Below are 24,507 nucleotides of genomic sequence, written 5' to 3'. Positions count from 1 at the left end.
ATGGAAAATACTTTGGCATTTCAAATATCTTTCAGAAAGAGGGAAACATGAGTTCCTTCCTAAAATCAGCCATAAACCAATACACTAATTTCAAATTTAGGGAGAAGCCTCATATACCAACCACATCAATTAGAATAGTATGTTCTGTGATAAATTGTCTCAGTTCACCTTTGTCTACACCAGGTCTCCTCTGACCACCACTCTTTATACAGTGCTTCTACCACTGCAGCCCTCTGAGCTGCTAAATACACTGTAAACAAGTTCAGTTTCTCTAGCCCACGTCTCCTTTAACTATTGGGCACTAGGGCAGCCTTTGCCAAGTGACAGATGTAGGGTTTGCTCGCGGGGTTTGTTGGTTTTGGCAGTCTTACAGTTCTTCTTATGAGGTATTTCCTCTAGAGGTGGGAAATTATTATTGCCAGTACTGAGCACGGAGGGTAGAACCTCACCTGGCACATGGTGTGCAATTTTGGTTGTGTGTGCTCGAGACCAGGCATATAGAAGTGGTTCTAGAAACACAGGAGAATGAAAGCATTATCTTACAAGAGAAGGTCGTGCCTACACAGAACCACCCAGAGCTGGAAAATCCAGCAAAAATACTTCAAAATAAACTGCCCCACGAAAGATACTAACTCAGATCTGGAAAACAAGACAGCTTTTTACAGGGCACCACACACAGATGGATGAAACACATAGCTTAGCAGCCTGTGAGGATGTAGCTATCCTGCTTCCTGCCCAGAATTAGCAGGAGGCTGGTGAGGCTAGGTCTCAGTACGCTGTTGTCCGTTCAGCAATGCTTTTGGCATAGTAAGCTTAGCAGAGGAAAACCAGAGATGCTACTGCTCCCCATGCGTACATTGTGGAGGTGAATGGTGGGACAATGAAAAACACTGTTGGCATAAGAATGGGAGGAGTACCACTGGCTATGTATGTATTTTGACTGAAAATGGGAGGTGTTTGTAACCTTTAGAGGAGTGAGATTCTGGAACAACCCGGAGCTCAGGAGTAACATGAGCAAGACCTACCTTGTATAAACTTCTGAACAAAATTGCGTGATATGAATGCTTGTGATAACAGGGGCTAGACTAGGATTTGCAGGAGGTTTCCTTCTGTGCCTTAACACGTTTTTAATTAATGGAGATGCACTAACTAATGAACGCCCACGGCTAGGCTGTGCACACAGCAGGACTCCCCAGTCACTGCAAGCCACACAACAGCATTGACTGCCTCCTGATACTAGGACACGTGGCCTGTCTGACCACTTTTAAAGTGACCTACCAAAAGCTCATGTAAAAAAATGAAGCTAGAGAAAGAAAAGCAGAGATTTTTTTGACACTGTAAGTTCACTGATTACATATTACCTTGCTTTGCAGGACTTCCCTGTTCACAAACCACTCCCTGCCTGACTACAGCTCTCAAACTTCTACCCACACTGGATATTTGTAGGTGGGAGAAGCCATCTGGAAGGTACCGATCTTGTGGATGAGGGAGCAATCTGGAGGTAAATACAGTTAAAATACTGTTGATACAGCTTATAGACTGTTGTTTCATAGAAACTGTCTGCTGAAGCTATCCAGTAGGAATGGTTCCAGTATTAGGAGTTCAACTTTGAAATTTACGCAGAAAAAGAGAAGATAGAGGTTCTAAGGTAGTTGCAGGGCACAAACGATGAGAAGCTTATTGTGTGAATTCAGAGTGCTCCTGCCTCCGCACCAGCTATTCTGAAGTTTTCAGTACAAAGAATTCTTTTTTAATTTCCTTTTCCTCTTTATCCCATGACTGACCTTTTCCTTTGGCTACTTCAGCTGTTTGTAAAGCTGACATCTGCAACCTTTCCCAGGATTGGCACAACCCATAAAATCAATTGGTATTTTCTCCTGGTCTCTCTCCGTAATACTAGGGCATTATTACTTTTATAAGGTGCTGGAATGATACTCTTGATTGATAGAAATTGAAATCACGGTGTGAAAAAAACTGGCTACTTAATATTGCCAACTTGAAAGGAATATGAGGAATGCATAACTGAGATCCTGGACTGCTGCACTTATAGATACGGCCAAAACTCTGTCCTCTCTGTTCAAAGAGACTGAATCTAGTGAGCTTATATCAAACAGAACTCCTCTTAGCAGAGTTACTTTTTCCTTCTACAACAACCTGCATCTCTGTTATGAATCACAATTAAGGAAGAAAAAAGTTCTATACAAGCCAGTCATTACGTGATTTCAAGTCCTACTTCTGCCAATGGCCGTACCAGATATTTCAGAGAACGGAATGATAAAGTCTGCTGTAAAATTTTTCCTACCTAGACCTTGGATATGGTCTGATTGCAGTGTCTCTAGAAACTTGTAGGTCTGGATTGCTAAGAAATCCAGAAATTCGAACATCACTGATTTCAGCAGGATAAAAGATATCCTTTCCAGTGCTGGCAGAAAAGCCTCCTGTCTGCAGCTGCTGATCACTGTTCTCAGATTGGGCTTAGCTGCTCTCCAAACACTCCAGTATACACTTGCTTTAGATGCAGGATCCACCTTCTGATACTTCTGTCTTTAGATAGATTTGCCATATAAACTAAGTATAATAACACCTTATACTTCAATTCTCATTTCTATCAAAAACATGAATGCCATTGCTTGAACTGTGAACACAAAATAGGGAACAGACGAGACTCATCAAGGATTTTCAAAAGCTAATCACTAGGATGTATGTGGAATAAGGCTGAATAAATGTAAAAGATAGAATCCAAGTCTTTAAACTCTCTTCCTTAGTTACTCTTTCTGAAAAAGGGGAAATAAGGGAAATAACACAATCCTATTTTGAGGCTTAGTCAGCTAATGTTTGTAGGGATGAGAGAGTCTAACACAGAACAGCAAACATACAGGAAAGCTCAAAGATCTATAGTATGATCTTTCTAGATCTTCTTTAACAAGTGGATATTTTGCCTACTTTTCCGATATCCTTCATTTTTACTGCAACTGGGGAACTTTCCACCACTACCTATCAAAAAAGTAAACATTCCCAAGTACAGAAGTATCACTATGGTAAAACAATCTGTTGGCCCTAACACAGGACTTGTGGTACTCTCTTGATATAAAGACCTCTTATCCAGTTGAAAAGGTCACCTTACCATATCAGTTATTTTTGTTTAGAGGTATTTTAACTTTTTGCTCCTAATGGAAGCCAATTAGAATAATGAGGGCAAGAGGTTAGACATGCATCTGGTCTCTCAACTTAACATAGAGGTTTATCTTTTGCATGTTGCTGAAAATAATTTGGAAGCGAGGGGGCACAACAGAAGAGAAAAACACTTCCCCACCCTAGCATTTGTATATTTTTCTGTTATGAGAACTGCAGCCTTCATTTCTCACTTGACATATGAAATAGCTCAGCCATAAAAACCTGTGTTTTTCAGCTTTGCATTTAATTGTCGGAGTCAAGAAAAGAAGGTGAAGAAATAAGACAGATCTTACTTGGGCTGACACTGTTTAAAAACTAGGCTATGGCAGGCATGGCTCTCATTATATTTAAGTGAATTAGTCTGTTTCCTTTAAAAAAAGAAGGGGGAAAAAAAAAGGAGAGCTTAACAAGCCACCAAGGGCCCGCTGTAAGATTTTGACACTTTTAGTGGCTTGTGACATATGACTTGTGAATATCAGCTCTCCTTCAAAAATCAGAAAACAAATCTAGCATTTGGATGAGGAATGGGAAAAAAAACCCAACAAAAACAACAAAAAACCACTCAACCCCCCTGCTACAAGGTCATGGTAACTAGAATTCATTATCAAGGTATTTACTGGAACAGGAGAATGAGATAAATTCTTTAACTGACTAAACTTTAGGATTATTACTAGATATACAGAAGTTTTTGCAACATTTGTCACCCTTTGCTGGGCAGAGAAAAGCATATACAATGGTCCTTTTGAAGGCATTAATCTAATGGACACAAATAACGGAATAATATTACGGATTTCTACTTATTCTCAGAACGGTTTATATCACAAGAGGTTTTATATCACAAGCTTGATAGAGAAAACTCTCAGAGAGGTACTCACAGCAATAACTACACAAGGATTACACCTGAAAATACAAGTGTGCTCATCAGTTGTTAGGGCCTTTAGAGATTCTTTGGAAATTTCATCTTATATGAGGAACACTGGTTGCATCAGTGTGCAATCTATTGGTGCATCACCAGTACATTTCTGTGAGTGGGTAACAGGAGTTCTGCATTCAGAACTTCCATAGTTTGACACACAAAACACATCTAAAAACAAAGAGGTTACATGTAGTTAGATGCATTCAACAGACTGCTGTGAAAGGCAGAAAGTGTGATCCAACCGGTGGTCTCACCCTGAAATGTTTCTTATAACAATTAGATGTCATGCACTGAGGAAAAGAAAGATTCTGAAACTATAATTACAAAACGTTTAATTGAAAAGCCAACATTACAAATATTACTCAACTAGCAAAAATATGTTCCCATCCCCATCAGGCACTTAATAGAAAGTGTCTGGCAACCTCAGCTCTAACATCCTGCATTAACCACAAAGTAACAGGGAGTAGTGAGATGTTCATATGTAGTGGTTTTCCCATTCATCATTAAAATATATTTTTTGAGTCTGCATTGGTGTATGAGCACAGGTGTTCATACACCACATCTGTGGCTCCCTTTTCAAGGACTTTAAACTGTGGTTAACGTTTGGAGGTCTTTGGATAAGAGAGCTGAGCTAACGCTCCCTTCATCAGCAGAGCAGCAATATTTTTGTTGCATTATTGAATTAAATAATTCAGACAGCACTAAAGATCTTTCTGAATATAAGCACTGTGAGGTTATTTATTTGTTTCCTTTGGAGCACAGGAGTTATTGCAACTTAATCTGTATTGAAAAGCTGGATCAGGCTTTGTTATGCCCATAGCACAATTGAAAACAAAAAGGTTACATCTTGCTGATCCTTATGGCCTATTGTGTACATTTATAAAATCAGCAAAACCAAAAGGGGAAGAGTTCCACAGAAAGATTATTATAGATATTTTACAAAGCGTTTGTCTCCAAATCCTCATCTTTGCAAAATGTTTCCTGTTTCATAAGCAGAATCAGCTGCAAGCAGAGTCCACAAATGCATGTGTGGCAGAACTGAAGGAATAAAGCAAGCATGGTGAATTTTGAGCAAATCTGGATAATGCTTTGAGGAATTATTTGGTGTGTGGTCTGAGGCAAGAAGCCACAGAGAGGCGGAAGTTAATCTTATGTACTCCCCAGCTGCAGATATGTCTTTTCCAGAGCAGACTGCAGCGGGAGACACAGAAGAAATGACCAAGGGACCAGATTAATACCACATGAGCCAAGTGTCAGCCTCATTATATGCATTTTCACTAAAGTTGAAAAGACTTTAACTTGGATGGCTGTCATTTCAAAGAGAAGCTGTGACATGTAAAAGTAACTGTAATAAATTAATCTGAAAGAATAATGCCTGTGACACCAAAGGGGAGGTACCAAGAATGAAAAAAATGTTAGGAAAAGAAAAAAAACAAATAAAATTCCGGTAGCTTAACTCCAACACATACACAGCATTTCAGGGAAGTGAAGGCAGTCCCAAAAATGTATAATGATGCCAAATGCTAAAAATATTAGGCAGAGATCATGCTCAAATTCCTGTAAATGAAAGGCATAAAGGTTCAGAGAGGAGAGTGAAATGTCATCTACATTTTAACTGTTTTAATAATAATCATGGAAATGATACAGATCCTTGAGATGAAACATCCTAACGTTCAGGCCTTTTAAGTAAAATCAAGTTTGACATCTCTCATGTTTATAATGGTCCTACAGCATACTGCCCTCACTATTCCTTATAACAAACTTTACTGTAAGAAGAGAATTATTACCTTCCTGGTGGGCTTTTTTTCTGGCACTCATCACAGTGTTACTGGCGTGTTTCACAAATAATTTGTTTTCACAACACCCTTGCTAATGTAGCCAGTATTATTATCCTGGTTTTATACACAGCAAGGAGCCAAACAGAGATTAGAGTCAAATACATTTATAAATTTTGGGGTACAGTGGATAACAAACATATATAGGGCCTGATATTTCACAGTACCTAATACTTTATGGCACTTCATACACTCAAAGTTTAGTTCCCACAGACTATCCTTGTGCCAAGTTGTTCAGTCTTCTTCCCTCTCCCTGTGAAGTAGGCAGATTCTTCCTCTGTGTTGCTTAACTTTCAGCAGGAGGAGCACTGGGGACTCAAAAAAGCTTGTACCCCAACCCTTTTGTGCTCTCTGTATCTTCTTCACAGCTTATCTGTGACAAAGGACATGACCCTTTATTTCTGCACATTCCTAGGTTATTTATTATTCCAGCCCTTGCGCATTTCAGCCTATTTTGATCAAAAATTCCATCATAGTCTTTAAGAGCCTTTTTAAAGTTTAATTTAAAAGTACTTCTACAAAAAATGCTGGTGTTGGACCTTTTCTTTCCCAACCCATTTAGTTGTAACCTTGAAGGAGTAGCTGTTGTAAGGTATAGCACCTAGCTGAAATGCATTTCCTCATCCAAAGCACTATAGAAATGCATTTTACACACTCCATGTACTAATAATAATCTTTCTGTCTTCCACATAGTGATCTTAAAATGTTTTTAGTTATGTCAGTGGGTTCAATTCTTGTAGCTGCTTAATACACAATTATTATCAGCCTTAAAGCAAATGACAATCAATGTTCTTGATTGGTTTATGCCATGCGAGAGAAGAAACTATCACAGAAGTACCACAAATCCATATACAGTTGTCACATAGTCTAAATGCCACAGGATGTATAGGATTCTAATTCCCACTCAGAACATTTGGGCATGGGAAGCTGTGAGAGAAACGTCCCACAGTATGTTGGCAATAGGAAACATCATCATTGCCAGGATAGACAGACTACCAGCCTGCATGATCTCAGCATCACGCTCCATCTTCCTTAGCCCAGGAGGAGGGCTACCCACAAAGCAAAACCCAGGGGAAGTAGCAAAACTGCTTGAACCCACTTCTGGGACTTAGAAGGGGCACCATTTGCACCTTCCACTGCTAACTTCAGTAAATCTGGGTTTGACCGCTTAAGTGGTTTAAAACATGCACTGCCCCAGGAAGCAAATCATTGCTTGTGTGGACTCATGGCTCTATGGAAGCAGAGGTGATGGTCTTCTGTGAATCAATCTAAGAGAGACACTTGAGCAGGAAATATTACTGTTTGCAAAATTCAACATACTTCCAAAATATATGCTTTCACCCAGCATCTTCACCTATAAGCAAAAAAAGCCGAAACAATTTATCATTTCCTTCCATATCTTATATACTACTCACTGTCAAGCTATTTCTCTGAGAACCCATGTAAACTGTCAGTTTAAAGAGTTTGCAATGGTTTTCATGCCTGGTTGCAGCTCAGAGCATCTAGTGAAATTGCAGCTCGTGCTAACTTTGTGCTCCAATTTACATATAGTTGTGTCTTAGCCCAGCCCCTGGCCAAATAGTCTACTGCTGACCCAGATTCACCAATAAGGGTACCACCAAAACCACACGTGCACCTCTTGTGCAAGGAGGCTACCTTTTCAGCATATAAACATCCAGCTGAGCATCCAGGCTCAGGCTTTGAAGCAGAGTAGCAAAAAGTGGCCATAAGTCATCTTCTTTTCATATTACAGTCAGTTTTGCAGCTCTGGGTTCTCAGTGAATACACAACAGAATTCATTTCTGTACTGTAATTATAAGCATTAGCTTTCTGAGAAAGGAAAGGTGTCCCATCATCAGGATGTGAGTCATGGGTACCATTCTGTTTCCCCTAAAATAGGGGAGAAAAATTCAGTGAAATTAGTTGAGGATGAATTTCAGGGGAAGGTTTTTGTTACTTGTTCTACCTCCAAAAGACAGGTGCCACAAGTACCACAATAAAGATGAAAGAAGAACTTCCAGATCAACATGATCTGCACTTTTAGTGTTTACCTCCATGGAAGCCATGGTGGGAGAGAATAAGTATCTGGGAAATACATGGGAATAAATTTTGTTTTATCAAAGTCAAAAGATTATTTCAGTGAGGAGCTTTGACAGCATATTCTAAAATTTTCACAAAAGCACAGAATGGTTGAGTTTGGAAGGGACCTCTGGAGATCATCTAGTCCAACCCTCCTGCTCAAGGCAGGGTCCTCTAGAGCATATTGCCCAGGATCACATCCAGGCGGGTTTTGAATATCTCCAGCGAAGGAGACTCCACTACCCCTCTGGGCAACCTGTTCCAATGCTCTGTCACCCTCACAGTGAAGTTTTGCCTGAGGTTCAGATGGAACTGCCTGTGCTTCAGTTTCTGCCCATTGCCTCTTGTCCTGTTGCTGGGCACCACGGAGAAGAGTCTGGCCTCATCCTCTTGACACTCCCCCTTCAGATACTTGTACACGTTGATGAGATCCCCTCTCAATCTTCTCTTCTCCAGGCTAAAGAGGCCCAGCTCTCGCAATCTTTCTTCATAGGAGAGATGCTCCAATGTCCTCATCATCTTTGTAGCCCTCCGCTGGACTCTCTCCAGTAGTGGCATGTCTCTCTTGTACTGGGGAGCCCAGCACTGGGCACAGTACTCCCAGTGAGGCCTCACCAGGACTGAGTAGGGGGGAATGTTTTTCAAAAACATATGAAAAGGAGGCACTAAAACTGCAGTCTTATGAAATCCACTTCATATTAAAGTAATGCAGCCATCCCATATTCTATTCTAGAGCGTAAATTCCTTCTCTCACTATAGTAACAAACAGTTAATAGATGAGCTTGTAGCTGTATAACTGCTTCAAATCTTAAAGATAAGCTTGTAAAATATGACATATTTGATAATAATAAACATATCGGTCATAAAAAAACACCCTATTCCAACCCCTAAAGAGTAAGAAACTTAGAAGTCTGGGGTTATCTTGATGTGATTTTTTCCCCCCACCTTTCAGCTTGCAAGTAGTCAGCACCAACTTTGACATGAGGAATAAAGCATGTTATTAAGCCTCTTGGAGAGCAAGATAAGCTGAAGAAGAGAATCCCGGAGCAGGTACTGAGTACTATCTACAGAATGGGGTCAGACAAGGTACAGTGAAGCTGGCAGTTGGGGATGGGGGACATGGGTGACTTAACATCCCAACACTGATTATATACTTCTAGGGAAAATTATTAGGTACCTTAATGAATCCATGGTTTCATAGGTTCAGGCTGTGAGCAAACCGAGGATACAATCAGATCAGATAGGATAAATCACTGTCACTAGCAGTTCACTGCTGCCAAAACGGGTAGGCCATGCTCCCCCTCTCACCACTTCTCTCCCACTTGTCACACATGCTTCCCCTATTTCTTTCTTGTCATCCTTTCTAGTGTTGCTCTGGCACTCGTCACACTTCCCATCCCCTTCCTCTAATGTGGGCATAGTATCACTCATTTATTCCCAGCTCCTGCTTAGCACCATACCTTGATTAAGCAACATCCTGAATGCTTCCAAAATGCTTCAGCAGCCTTTCCCCAACTCCCACATACACTGACTACAGCTGCACCGATGTGCATTAAGAACCAAAAAGAAAGCTTATTCCTTTATTTCTATGCTATCTTTTGAACCTCTAATACCAGCAGCAGAAGAAAGCAACTGGACTCCTCAGGTCCCCCATTTTCACCTCTGCTCCCCATGTAGGAGGAGTCAGGAACTGCAAAAACCAAGTTTTTCACCATGAAAGGAGTAGGCACTATATTGTTTTACTAAATGAAGGTATATGAAAGATCTGATCTTTGCTTTTACATAAAGTTCACGAGCATTCATGTTTCTAGCATTTGTAGCTTTTTCCTCTCTTGCACAACATCAGAAACTATGCAAGGGGAGAGAGAGAAAAGGAATGAAACTTTTTGCTATAAGTTTCAGCATTTCCTTTTTCTTGAAAGTCAGCCTCAATGCGTGTGAAAATTCCTCTTTAACTGTAGAAGATATACACTACTGACAGATTATTTAGAGGTAAATGTGAAAGGGGACAGGCTAATAATTCTTTAGGCTAACTATAAAATAGGAGAATGCTTTACAGCTGACACTGTGAGTATATCAACCCAGTAATTGGATGCACGTGTTAGTAGCAGTAAAAAGGCACTGTCCAGTTGTCCACCTTACATGGGAATCTACTTTGAGTGTATTCTATGATTTACTGTCGCAATTAGAACTGAATGTTCAAAGAAAGAACACAAGTGACCTAATTTAAAAGCAAAGAGTGCCTTTAAAGCCATTATTTAGCGTGTGACCTGGCTCACTTGTAACCATTTCTTTCCCCTGCAACTTCCATTTGTTGCACTGTACTCATGAAGTAGCACAATCAGTTTTAATAATCTATTCAGCTAATCAATTCAGTTTTAATATTCATCCAATGATTAAAGAGCAGGTCTCTTCTTCCTCAGCCCTCCCCTTAAGATTTTGATTTTCTTCATACACACAGAGAACTTTCCCAGGCTGACTTTTTGAAAATGTCATGTAACAGTATTTCCTGTCTCATTTTTACTATGTTGTAGCTAATAGAGATGTTTTACAACAAGTTGGCACTTGCAAGAAAAGCAATTAATACTGTTAAGAAAGGATCTTTCCAGTTCACAGAACTAATGGTCCTAAGTACCATCAACTACTTTTTTTGTGTCCAAAGCATCTGAACAATGAAAGGCTATAAGATATTAAAATATTGCATCAAAATAAACTGTTGAAGCAAAAGAGGGAAAATCTTTTGGTACGTACATACAGTCAGACTAGTACTAGTAAACACATCAGTCAAAAAACGTATGTGTGCTCACATTACTAAATGCATCCTCCATTTCTGATCTGCTAGCTTGGTTTTCTTAGCCTGAAGAAAGCAAAGCTTACTTTTCTATTCAGTCTTATCAAGCTGACACTGGTTGTTAACGCTGATGAATGTTGGAAGTATTTCTTTGCAGTTGTGCTGTTTAAAGTGGCAAAGAAACCACTAGAAGACAAAACCTAGAATATTAGAATAAAGTATTTCAGTGTTTTATGGCAGCTATAAGGAATGGTCACAAGCGTTCAATATATGCAAAGGCAGCAAGTATTCAATATGTGCAAACTGAAATTTCAACTCTGCTATTTTGGGGAGGTGAGGACGATAAGAGCTTGATTCACAAAACTCTTCAGAAAACTGAGAAAACAGACTAACAAAGACAATCCACAAAGAGAGCATTATAACAAACCCCTCGTTGACTGAATTGTTTCTCTACTTTATTGACACAATTTCTATCATCCCAAGCACTAAGCTTATGAATAAAAATAGAGTATTGTTTACAAAGATGTTTTTCCTATTAAGAACCCTCCCTGTGTGGTTATATTATTCACTCAGAGAAAAAGTCAGGAATCCTCCATGAGAGGAAATGTTGCACTATTCATACAGGTACCTGCTGTTTTTCCCTCGAGACACACAAGTTAACAAGATTTGCTCATACAAGGGCTTGTCCTTTTCCAAAACGAAAGGCTCTGTTGAAGAAATGAGAACTCTCCTGTTGCAGAATCTGACCTAACACCCATTTGAAGTGAAAAGGCCCCTATTCACACACACAGCCCAAAGACATCTGAAAGTCATCTTAAAATGACTTATTTCAAAACAGAGGATCTTATCCTACAACTGAATGCATGCAAGATGTTTCAAAACCGTAAGCACATTCTGTAGCGCTCACTCAGCTGACACCAGTTTCAGTGGAGGTTTTGGCCAAGCCAATACCTGAGAATCATCCTGTTGTAACAGCAGCGTGGAATCCACAAGCTTGTACGCCCCTTGGTCTCGTTCTTCTGAGGTTTTCAGAAGAAAGAACCTTCAAATGTCCCTAATTCTTTCTTTTGTGCAAGTGGTTATAAGTTAGATTTATGAAGACAAAAAGACTTCTTACAACTGTATATTTTAAACAGATTTATGACAGGGCTACAGTATCAGCACAGAGGGTCCACAAGGCAGGAATGCAGTAAGGGCAACAGGAGAGTGTCATGTAGACATTAAATAGTACAATTCTTTCCACAGTCATAAATCCTACGTGCCTGATGTGTACACTGCTGGTTATAAATTATGTAACTGAGTTCTGGAGAAAAAAAATAAATCAATAAAATCAAGACTAAAAATGAGAAACTATCTACATAAGAACATATACACTCCCTGTTAAACCCCCAAGATTCAAATAGTTCACTGAAACAGTATTATTTCCTATTTCAGTCTTTTTAATTGGTAACAAATATAATAGATTGCTATAGAGAGTAAAACAATGAAGCACATATGCCTAGTAAGCAGCCTTTAGAAAAATAAAGAAAAGTCTCACATTAATTTACAAACACCAGCACGTGAAGAGCTCATAACCTCAAACAGCCAATTGAAAAAGAGTTCAAGAGCAAGAGAATCTATTTTAGCAAATATTCTAATTTGTTTGAAGCTGTGTCTCTGAAGTTAAGATAGCTATCAAGCTTTATGATTTTATTACACCAGAGAACATTGATTATAGGTACAAATTCAGTCACAGGAAATAACTCCTGAATAGGTGAAAACTTTGATTTGTAGACAGTTAAATCTATATGCTAATGATGCAGACTGTTTATGGCTTGAGATTTAGTTTATGTTCCAAAACTAAGTATCAAACTACACATACTTAATCAGAACACTACCCTTTAATGCTATTTGCATGCATACAAATCAACATGCAAATGTATTTATATGTTACATATACATGCACACACTTAAAACCCTCAATAGTAATATTTGTTGTTTCTAACAGTTAGTTCAATTATAATCATTTGGGCTACAGAATTTAGACTAGAAACTTTCTTGCTATGAGTCACTATGTTGCTAATCTGATCCCACACTCACTACAGCATAACCAAGAACTACCAGAGACTTCAGCAGATTCTAAAGATGTGTATTAAAGACAATTGCGTACTCAGGGGAAAAGCCTGGAATAGGTTAGCTTGTGAAGAGTAGCTAATTATTTCATGCTAGCTACCAGTGAACACTCTTATTCTGCACTTACAGTGCCTTTCTACTGTTTGGATTAATCCATTTTGAACGTTCAGAAGGTCAATTAATAGCCTCTTGGCTAGCTAGCGTAAGCCCTTGCAGCTTTACTGGAACAAAATAGGCTCATACAGCTGAGGATCTGGTCCCTTCTTGTCCACCTACTTTGAGTGGAGGTGACACCAGACAGTGGCTGTGCCGCCATCTACTGTAGGTTTTGCATAGCACTGCAAGCAGGGCTTGGTCCAAAGCCTGTAAGAATCGCCCCATTAGTTCTTCCTACTAACATCTGGTCGTATATTAACATAGACTCCTCTCCATAAACATGCACCTAATTGTTGGCCTTATCCTGCAGTCCTTGCTCAGGCAGAACTCCTACTACAAAATGCAGGTTAATGCTAATTAAGCATTACATATTGTATCACAGTTTCTCTGCTGTAACTATGTTTGAAGTCCAGGTACTTCTTCATAGCACGGTTAATGGTTGCCTTACAATTCAACTAAAAATGTATTTTGACAGCATAACACTCCAAAATAAGTTCAAGCTTTTGTGAACCAGCTTATCATATATCTTGTAGGCCAAACCATACTGCCCACTAAACCCAAAGAGATTCACTGACTTCAGAAAAGTTTTCTGGGCACAGGTAAGGTCAGAATCTGCCCGCTTGCAGTTGTTTCTCCATTTTTACATATGGTGGAAGCTCCTCTTGGTCATCTCCGATGTCAAGTTATAGCTAATGCTTTTGCAACTAATCTTTGGAGTTTTTTTTGGTTTTGTTTTCCACTGCAAGTACTTAAGTAACCAGAAAGCAGTACAGCTGTCCTTATTCACATATGCAAACGGACCTATGCGGTGGCAAGGGGCTTCACAGCCGTGGTGCTGAGGTATGAGCTAGTATTGAGTGGTTGCATTTCAAGGACAAAACTCTGTATGTAAGGAATAATAAAACAAAACCTAAACTGTCTAGCATATATATATCTAGTGACAGACGCACTCCAGCTCTGCTAAATTATGCAAGCTCCCCAGCCTTCTGACAAAACAGTCAGAAGCCACCTCTGTTCCCATTATCCTATAGGTAGAGTAAGGCTGATGTAATAATTACATGCAATCAAGTTGGAAAACATCTGCCAAAGTAAACTTTTATTTAGTGCACGCTACACAATATTTATAGAGAAAATCTATGAATGCTGCGTGAGCCATTTTAAAGGCTAGGGACTAAACTGCGTTTTCTGAATGTTTATTCTGACTCTCTCCAACTGTTCCCCATGCTTGACAGCGCTTAACTGGCAGCCAGCCATGAAAGCTGTTGTCTAATTACACAACATATCATGATCTTACAGCCCTACAGATAAGGTTTTACTGCAGCATAAATGGATTTTAAACATTATCATATGAGAAAAGAAAATTAATCCCTAAATTAGAATATTTCAAACAGAGTCTTATGTAACAATAGTAATTATTATTTGCTTAGGAAAGTGTGGTTTTGAAAGAGGAACTTAATATGAAAGAGGAACATATATTAGAGATTGAATAGTTTTAATGTTTAACAGGCTACAATTTAATGGACCGGCTTGCTAACTCTTTACGCATGGCAGAAATTTGTTCGCATGTAACTACACATTTTAGAATATCTTAATAATACCATGTATTTGCATGGAATCAGTCTAGCTGGGGATTATGGCGGCATTCTGATCAGTTACATGTGAAGTTACAAAAAGCATAGATTTTGCAAATCACTTGCAACATTTTGATACTGACACCTTTGAAACTAAGAGGCAGTAACAGTATTCAAATAGTCTCAGCCTATGTGCTTTTACATAAAAAGAATCATTCCACCAATTATAATGAGCAGTAAAGAAGAGCATATAACTTTGACTCTTCTTCTGCTAGCAAAATCCTGATCGCTTGCATTTTAAAGATGTTTTACACTGTGCCTGATTTAGTGATGCAAATGGAGCTAGCGAGCAAGCTAGTAGTTTTGAGAAGATGGGACTCCTTTCTCCATTGCACATAAACTTGAGGGACAGGATACAATTATGTATAATAAAGCCATTGGTTTGTATTATATGCAAAAGAATTCTTCTCTCTTTCAGTAGATATTCTGCAGATGTGAAAATAACCATGATATAATGTCGGTTCTCTTTCTGATGCGCCAACTAGAAAACTAGGAGAAAGAATCATACCCTATAGTTAAAGGGAATTCTTCTTGAGTGCAGACTGACAGATTGGGCCTTGAAAGATGTATATAGGCATCTCAGTTTATTCTACCTCCTCACGGCAAGATTCTGCAGGAATTCATGCTTGTACACAGCTTTACTTACTGAACTGTTTTGCTGGCTAAGTGGGGCTGCTCGGATAAGTAGTTACTTATCGGAATGCACTACTGAAGGATCGGGCTCCTTATATCCTTTTCTGCAGCAATATTCTGAACCAAATGGCTTGCTCTTTTTGGAGATGCATGCAAAGCTTTCAGAATCCCATTTTAGGGGAATCTCACTATACTGCTCTATAAACAAAGGTAATGTAAGACATACAGTGCAAAGACCTAGTTAAACACAAATTCATCAAAATGAAGCCTTCATTATGGCTCTGTTTTTCCAGAAACTGGCTTTCTATGAAATATAAAAGTGAGGTGGTAAGATTCAGCTGCTTTGACATCTAAAGCCTTTATAAACATTAAGCGCGTGATAAAGTGTGAAGTTGCAAGGTGGAGCAAGTGAAATAGTGACATATGATACAGCAGCCCTCTCCTCCCTGTTTGTAAGCGCATATTATGGGTATTTAATAGAAATACAGAGGAATTAACGGTAATATTTATTATACAGCATGGCAACCTGCTAAAGTATTCCATACTTTACGTATCAGCTAATAAGGGAGCTACTTATATCTCTTTAATTTGTCTTAATTTAACAGCGGATATGTCCCTAGGTTTATCTGGATTTGCAAAAAACAACCCAAGAACCAAAAGAGCTGTTCTCCACCAGTGAAACAAGAAAGCTTACTCAAACACTTGCATAACGGAGCTTACTTTTTCAGCATGCTGCTATAGTGGGATGCAGTCACTGAAGAGTTACAACGCAATATATCGTGATTTACTACAGTTACTTCAATTTGAGATTGCACAGGCAGGAAAAATCAAATAAAGGTTACATTTCTAGCACTGACAGCCAAAAATGCATTACCAGAAGCCTGCTGTTACTAGAAGCCTAATTAGTACTACAAAAAAGCTCAAAACTACAGCCATGGAAACAGCCTTATGACTTTTACTTTGAAATTATTTCTTAAAAAAAAAAAAAAAGGGACAATGAAATGTGTGTGAGGTCTGTGCGAATCCCCAGCCCCAGATGTTTACAATGGAGTGAGTAGTAGTATAGCGGCGCTGCAACCCGAGAGCTCCGCGGCGGCAGGGCGCAGCACATATGCCAGGGACGCGGCAGGCACGAGCATCGCGTTACCGCGGGCGGCCGGGCGGGCGGGCGGCAGCGCGGCCGCGCACCGGCGGGCGGCGGCGCGGCAGCGCGGCCGCGCACCGGCTGCCAGCGGCCGCCGGCCGGCCCCCGGGGGCGGGGGGCATCCCCATGGCACGGAGGAAACCCAGGAACAAAACCCAGCCCAGAGCAAAACGCGCTTTTTAGGGCTCGGGGTGCCCGGAGCTCTTGTGCGGCTCAGAGAGAAGAGCGTGCGCGTGGGGGGAAGCCGATGCATTGTTTTAATATAGCGTTCTCATCAAGGCACTTTAATGACAGGGGATAATTATTTTCAGATTCGGGAGACAATGCCCCCCCCCCCCCCCGCCCCAGACACACACTCCGCGCCACATCCTTACAAATCTTTCTAATTTGCTCTTCTGCCAGGCAAAGAAACAAACTGTGCTCGGCGAAGCCATTTGCAAAACAAATTTATCCGGAGAGATTTGCAGATACGGGATTGCAGGGAGCCGCGTCAGAGAGGCACCCACCCCACCTCTTGCCCTCTCCCTCTGCCCGGTGAGGCGTCGCCGTCCCTCCCCAGCACGGGGGCTCGGGCGCCCGGAGGTTTGGGCGGCGGCGGCGGGGCGCCGGGGCGGCAGAGCCGTACTTACTGAAGGGGCAGTTCTCCTTCTTGGTGCCGCTGACCTTGCCGTTCTTCTCGATCTTGAGAAAGTACTTGTTGTAAGAGTAGAGCTTCCTCTTGCGCACGTCTCCTTGGAGGTGATTGTAGCTCCGCACGTGTCTCCCCGCACTGGAAGGAGAGGAGAAGGACGAGGGGAAGGAGGAGGATGATGAAGAAGAGTTGGTGGCCTCCGGGGACAGCATGTCCTGGCCGAGGTCATGGCAGGTGACAGGCACAGAAGACACCAAGAAGAGCAGCAGCAAGCAGCAACAAGGCAGGTGGGAAAAGGCTGAGGCACCATTTGTCAGTATCCATTTGCACATTGTACTGAAACTCTGGGCGCTGGAAAATGTCTTATCGAAAGAAACATACTGGAAGGGTAAAACCTGGTAAAAGGCAAGTGGAGAGCCGGTGGTTGCTGCTTCTGGTTAGATCCCTCTGAGCTCTGATCTGACCTGAAGTAAGTGCACCAACATCCATAACTCAGGGGACAAATCGCCTCAGAAGTTGCTGCCTTTTAATCCTTCGAGTCCTCCCTCAGAAAAAAGAGCTGTTGGTTTTTTTTGGGGGGGTTGCTGTGGTTAATCCTCTTTCCTTTTTCTCTTCCCCACCCCACCCCCCCCACATACACACACACTCCCCAACCTGGTTTGAGACTTCCCAGTAGTTATTTTGTTCTCTTCCTCACTCCTTTCTTCACCATCTTAGATGCAGAAAGGTCTGAAAAATAGATGACAGCAAAGTGAACAACAACAGCAATAATAACCAGCAGAAAGGGGTGCTGGAAGGGATTTTTCACACACACCCCCCTTTACACACACATACACACACACGCACTCACACTTTGTGGCTTTGCACCTTCTTCTGATCCCCACCCCCTTGCTTTTTTGCAAATCCCAAACCAGTTGCACAACTCGTCCTTTCTCACTGACAACCCCAGAGGAGGCAGTTTCTTTGTTTTGCTTTGAATTCTCCAGAACAGTATTAAAAAAAATCCAGAGAGAGAGAGAGAGAGAGGAGAAAGAAAGAGAGAGAGAGAGAGAGAGAGGGGAAAAATCCCAACTTGTCTCCCCCCCTTTCCCTTCACTCTCCCTCCCCCTTTGGTTGTAAACAGGTTGGAAGCTGTAGCCTAAATGTCAGCGATTACAAGTCAGAGGTGGGATGTGCCTCTGGTGGTCAACCCTTATTTGCAGGGGGTCAAGCAGCGGTGGGACATCTGAAACCCTTTTGCAGTTGGAGTGAGCAAATGCCTGCTGCGGAGGGAGCCCCAGGAGCTGCCCTGGCTTCCTCCCGGGCGGCGGCAGCAGCGGCAGCCGCCGCCGCCTTCAGCTCGCTGCTAATTGCTCCTAAAGCGTCCTTCTCCTCGGAGCGCTGGCCACCAGCATGGCTTGGAGACTCATGCTTTACTAATTTCCCTGTCTTCCCGACCGAACCAATCCCTTCAAGGGAGGCCTTCCTTCTTTTCCTTCTCCCCCCCCCCCCCCCCCCCCCAATAAACTTGTTTTCTAGCGCAGGATTTTATTTTATTTTTTTGGCAGTGAAGTGCTTGAGAAAGCCACCTGGAGCTTGTTGCCTGCTAGAACTCCCCCTCCCCCCCGCTGGAGGAGGGGTTGGGTGGGGAGGCTGGAAAGAAGTATATACTACAGGCAGACCCTGGAAAAGCAGATTATATGCTGGTCAGAGAGAGTAAAAAGGGAAGAAACATAATTAGCTCCTTTTCCTTCTTCTTTGCCAGCTTCCATGGAGGTCTTTCTCCCTCCTTTAATGAATCACTGATTTCTCGCTTCCGTTGCTGAAATAAAAAGTTCACACTTTAGCCTGCTCTTCCTTTTAAGCCTCTCAAGATTTATTGTGTCTCTTTCCCCACCCTCACCCTCCTTGTCTCAAATGAAATCAGGGCCCTAAATGACCATTTTCTAATTGCTAACATGAGTCATTTACTGAATCAGCATCTGACTTCAAAGCAAAAGGGGCTTTATTAGGATTGCAAAGGTTTCCCCATAAAATCTGTCTGAATGTTTTGCTTTCTTTTTTTTTTTTTAAACTAATGCAGTTTCCTTTGCCGGAAAGAAACAAATTCTCTATTTTCAAGGCTATTTTAAAGCGATTTTTCAAGCTATTGTTTTCGTGGAGAGGAATATGTTGTTAGGTTTTCCTTTGATTCCATCTCTCCTAATAGATTTGTCATTTCACATACTGAACGCTATAACAGATTCATATTTCCATCCCAGCACTGAACTGTCAACCTAGCCAGTAATTAACAGGCATCTTCCATATGATGTACTATGTTTTAACGCCACAATAAGGGATCCAGGACTGACAGGATCTGGGCAGCATGCAAAACATTTGATTTTGGGTCACCATTTACTATTGTAAAATAACGGGACTGGAATGCAAGTAGGTGGAACAGTGGCTGAGAGAAGGGAGTAGCGGAGAAGTGAAGTGACGCAGAAACAAAGTGAGTTCCTGAAAAGGTAAAACCAGAACGTTTAGAAATAGACACAGTTTAATAATGCAGATCAGTGGAATGCAATGGAAAACTGCCTATGCAATTACATTTGCCATTTGGAGTCAATCTTAATTTAAACAACAGAGAACGCAGAAAAAGACAAATAGTTCTAAAATTAGGCTGATTCATTAGATTAGGATGTTAAATATATTGTTAACTTCACAACAGAAATTAGAAATGATTTTCTCCAATTATGGTGTTTATTCTGGAAAGAGTTGGCTCTTAAATTTATGTGTTCAGCTTCTGGGGGTGACATTTAAACAGCCTTAAAAATGTAACCATTTAATGTTAGAATCAATATGTTTTATGATGTTGTTTATGGTACTTCAGAGTATTTATTCTGCATGTATTTGCACTGAGTGCAAAGCATTTCAGAAAAAATTTTGGTGACTGTGATTTAGGCTTTCCTTTTGTGGCAACTAATAAAAAAAGAAATAAAAACAAAATGAAAAGCAAAAGCCTACTCTGTGGTGAATGCCGGAGAGCTTACGTGAGTGTCTACAAAGCTAATTTCAATGTTTGCTTGCTGTCTAGGTCATGAAGGGTACAATGTAAGATTTCTGAAACTCAGGTTCTTTCAATTCCAACATCTTAAACCATAAGCAATCACAATATGTCTTAAATTTGTACATTTGAAGAAACCTTTTGTTTTTGCTCTTTTTCCTGTCAAATGTTGGATAATACAGTAAACTGACGTTTTAGGTTCTCTGTAGTGGCAAGAGAAAATAGCAGTCAGAGCTCAAACATATATATTTAACCCCTACTGCTTAAAAAAAAAAGCCTCTTGAATTTACTCTTCTCAAAGAGTTCTGCTTAGACCTAATTTTAGCTTCTGGTTGGTTGTATGAGTTAAGAACAAAGGCTAGATCTCCTGAATTTCATATTAAATCTGGTTCTGGCAGGTGCAATAATCAGTGCAGTACTTAAAGCTGCTACAACACAGAGTCCTTTTCTATCCCATGTGATGACAGGGAGGGCATTTACAAAACAGAGTCCGAATGAAAAGCTGACATAGCTTTTTAGATTATATCTCATTCTTTTTTCTACTTTCTGTATAGCCTTTCTTTTATAGCACAGTTGAATCCCTAAATACCCCACTACTTTGTATTGTTAGGTCACCTCTTAGGTTAGCCTGAGAAAGCCTGAGAAAAGTTCCGCAGGAAAGATGCACTATTTAACGGAATTCAATCTGTCCCAATAGATTTGAATCACTAACATAAATGTATGAATGTAGATTATATCTCTGTAATGAGGCCTGAATCATTCTCAGTTACTTCAAAGGACTGAAATTCAACCTTCCTTTTTAGCAGCAACAATCAGACCTTAATGGGTTCCTTTATTAATTGTTCCATTGCTAAGTTTGAAAAGCGACTACCTTCAGTACAGGTCCTAGACCAGAAATGGTACCTGCTGCTTCTAAAACAGTGTTTCTGTTTTGCCTCTTACTGCTCTAAGATTTTGTGAGAGGCTTCTTTCACTGGGGTCTTATAAGTGCTGAATAACATTGACCCATCCACAATGAAATAAACAAAAACCTTTCTAAAAAATGTGCAAAGAGTCAAGAATATATTTTAAGGATTCTTTGGGGGCTATTTTCTTTGCAAGGAATGTTCAGGGAAATGAATTGCTTAGGTAAGTTTTAATGAAAAATAGTCCAAACGATATGATATAAGCAATTGCTTGTATCATATTTTTGTCATTTGATCAGCAAGGACGGATCTTCTGTTTTCTTTTCCTTGGTAAACAGATGACTTGAATCAGAGGAGTATTTCAGGGTAGTTGGCATAGATTTTGCCTTGTATGATTTCCCTTAGGCAACGCATTATCTTTTCGGGTGGTGTACATAAGTTCTGTCTTCGCCTTTGAGTGTTAATATAATCAGCTCTCTCTCAGATGTCACCAGCCCCTCAGTTTGGATTGCTAGATAGTAATCATGACCACTTGCTGATTACAGTGTGATTAGAGATGCACATGCATCTTGTGGTCATGGGACCCAATTCTGTTCCTATTCAAGGTGTTGGGAAATTTGCCAGTGATTTGATTGAGAGAGACTTGGGCTGGGAATGTCACTGTCAGAGAGGCAGTGCTGCCAGAAAGGAGGCAGGGAATGCTAGATGACAGTGATGGCTCAGATGCCTCCATCTATATGTCAGTTACAAAGTGCAGAATTTGGCAGTGTTGTAAAACACTAATCTTGGTTCTGAAAAAAAGATGGTATGGCACATAATGTCCACAAATACCAGCCAGCAATGACACAAGCCATTTGACTGAAGGTGAAATACTGTTTGCTGAAATTTCTGCACTCTGGAGTCTGGGCAAATGAAGAGTAGGGACTGAAAGCCACTGAATTTTATCTGAATTAAGCATGGCTTAAAGCTTGAAAAAGCTTCATTACTTTGGTTCTCTTTCGAGTAATCTGCAAAATCACCACCACTGCATTTGTCTTTATCTATTACCTTTTCATGGACCTCCATGTCATTTTTAAAAAAGTCCAAATACTGCTATTATTCACATTTTACATATAGAAAGAGGTATTAAACAAGCCCTTAAGTTGTCAAAGATCAAGACTGAAAGAAGTGAAACTCATCCTTATGCTATATAAGCCTGGAATAAGACATATAAACCCAGAGTACTATTTTAGTGCCTGTAATGGGATTTAGCAGTGTATGAAACATGTTCCTAGCTCCTCTCTGCACATTCCTTTCAAACTAACTGTGCAAAACTGGAAAAGAATTCAAGTATTTTGATTTTCATGGTGACTCCAGTAGACCAATACTGCCCTTTAAAAATCAGAGTTTAGTAAAAGTTAATAAAATGTTTGTTTCAATGTTTCTTTTTTTACTTCAAAACCACTTGCCTTTCTAGGTCAGACATAACAACACACACGTGGAAACCGATTCTGAAATAAACAAAATTTAATTTGGCCAGACCTTGCTGCACCCTGCTAGTGAGAGTGGCTGTGTGCCTTGCCCAGAGAGAGCCTAGTCCTCAGGAAGAGTAAAATGTTTTCTACGCTCTGAGATCTGGTGGAAGAATAAAGGTTTGGCTGGGTTACTACTTCCACTGGAGATAAATAATGATTACCTGGCATATATTGTGTTTTATGTTTTCCTTTTAAGAAACAAACGCAAAGTATTGCAGCTCTTAGGACTACGCAGATCATCTTCTTGTGAATAGACATATACCTTGTAGGACTAGGCAGGATTTGGTCATCAGGATTTGCCCCATTACTTAGATTAGTAGGGCATGTTTATTTGTTGTGGATGTATTGGCAAAGCTGTTTGAATGCTGCACTTCAAACAGACAATTAAGAAAATAGTTTATTCTTCTTAAAATGCTAATTATGTCTACTCTCTTAGGATATGTTTATGGATATGCTATGTCTGGAAAGAAATTAAGAAAAGATTTGTAAATAATGTATGCATGCCAAATTCAAAAATATCTATATGATTTTTGTTTGATAAATAGAGCTAGTTACAAAAGAAAAAGAAATTGGTAAAAAAAAAGCTTTCTACAGAGGTCAGCTAGCGGAGACTACAGACCTCCAGATATTGAACCGGAGTCCCATAAATAGCTTTGTGCATGGGTTAGACTCTGACAACGTTTAGTAATGGTCTGCTGGCAGGCAGTTTTGCATACTCTATGGCACAAAAAAAAATTAAAAGGCAATATTTTCAAGGAGTTACTTTAATCTTAGAAGATCTGTTTTTCTTCCTCATTTCATACAGAACAACCATGAATACAGGTCACTTAAATACCTTCTACTAATATGAGCACGTGAGAATAAAACTGCCAGGAACTGCCAGGAAGGAGCAAATGTCAGTTAGGTCTTTTCAGGATTCCTACTTTTTTCCCATCCTATCTAATCTGAGCTACACTTCTCACAGAGGAACCTATCAGGGCTGCAGGGGGAATACTTTGTGCATTCTCAGAGACATCTCCTGCCACATAAGCCAATACACCTGTGGGTTTTCTTTGAAATGGATAATGCTAATGCTGTCATCCACTGAAGCTCTTTGTGAATATGTATCCTTTTACTGATGGGTTTCTCTCACACTGTCTTGAGAACTCAACTGATTTGGTGGATCTGGTCTTGAATTATCATTTGAAATGAGCTTGTGTGCCATGCTAATACTTGAAAAAGACAAACTGACCCTTTCTGATAGAAGGTGTGATGGCAGTAAATTCTTTTTTTTTTCCCTTCATTTTGGTTATTCCAACTGTTTATAACTTCTGAAGCTCCACTGTAAAGATTTTCTCTAATCATTCCCAAGAATCAAATCTTCCACTGAAAGAAGCAGTTGGTGCATTAGTGACATCAAAACTCCTGTTCCCTGGATGAGGCTTTCCCAGAAGCAGAGATAATTTGATACTTAAATGTATACAATTATCTTTATATCTTTGAATTGTATCTATTAAATTGTTGGGAAAAGTGTTTGTAATGGGGTGCAACTTAGACAAAAACAGAACAGTTACACAGGCTTTTTTATAAGTGGGGGCGCATACCGTAATAGGTGCTAACTATTCAATACGCTTTCTGGATCCAAGCAAGATCCCTTTTACAAAGGCAACAAAGCCAAACCAAAAAGCTACAGCTCTGTGAGGCTCTGTCCTTCTTGAGTGCTACTGGAAGGGGGCGAAGAAGTCACTTCTAGGCATTACTTGTGGAGCTATTTGAAACTGAGCTGACAGCTAGGAACATCAGCCCAACAGCTGAACATGCTCGCCTCACCACAGGCAACCAGGGTAGCCAGCTGGGCTCCCTCTGAGCTGGTTAATAGCTCACACATTGCCTCTTCTTTGTCACTTAATTTGTCACAGTCACTAAAATTACTTCTGTGAGGAAGCACCTCTCAGCAACAGGACGGGTAATGGAACTGAGCCCTT

General features: G+C 40.4%; 1 protein-coding gene across 1 annotated transcript in view; it reads right to left on the bottom strand.

Annotated features, from left to right (window-relative positions):
• Positions 1 to 18,571, bottom strand: part of LOC138064654 (fibroblast growth factor 10-like) — a 60,933-nt gene extending 42,362 nt beyond the window's left edge. Inside the window, exons 1-2 of the mRNA XM_068928234.1 lie at positions 17,953 to 18,571; positions 17,101 to 17,831 (exon numbers count right to left, since the gene is read on the bottom strand). Coding sequence (XP_068784335.1) covers positions 17,101 to 17,434 — 334 coding nt within the window. The 5' untranslated portion in view covers positions 17,435 to 17,831; positions 17,953 to 18,571. The remainder of the gene's footprint in view (positions 1 to 17,100; positions 17,832 to 17,952) is intronic.
• Positions 18,572 to 24,507: the final 5,936 nt, after the last annotated feature.

Source organism: Struthio camelus, chromosome Z (assembly GCF_040807025.1).
Source record: "Struthio camelus isolate bStrCam1 chromosome Z, bStrCam1.hap1, whole genome shotgun sequence".
Taxonomy (NCBI): Eukaryota; Metazoa; Chordata; class Aves; order Struthioniformes; family Struthionidae; genus Struthio; species Struthio camelus.
The sequence above is the reverse complement of the archived record's forward strand: the minus strand, read 5'-3'. Positions and strand labels throughout refer to the sequence as shown.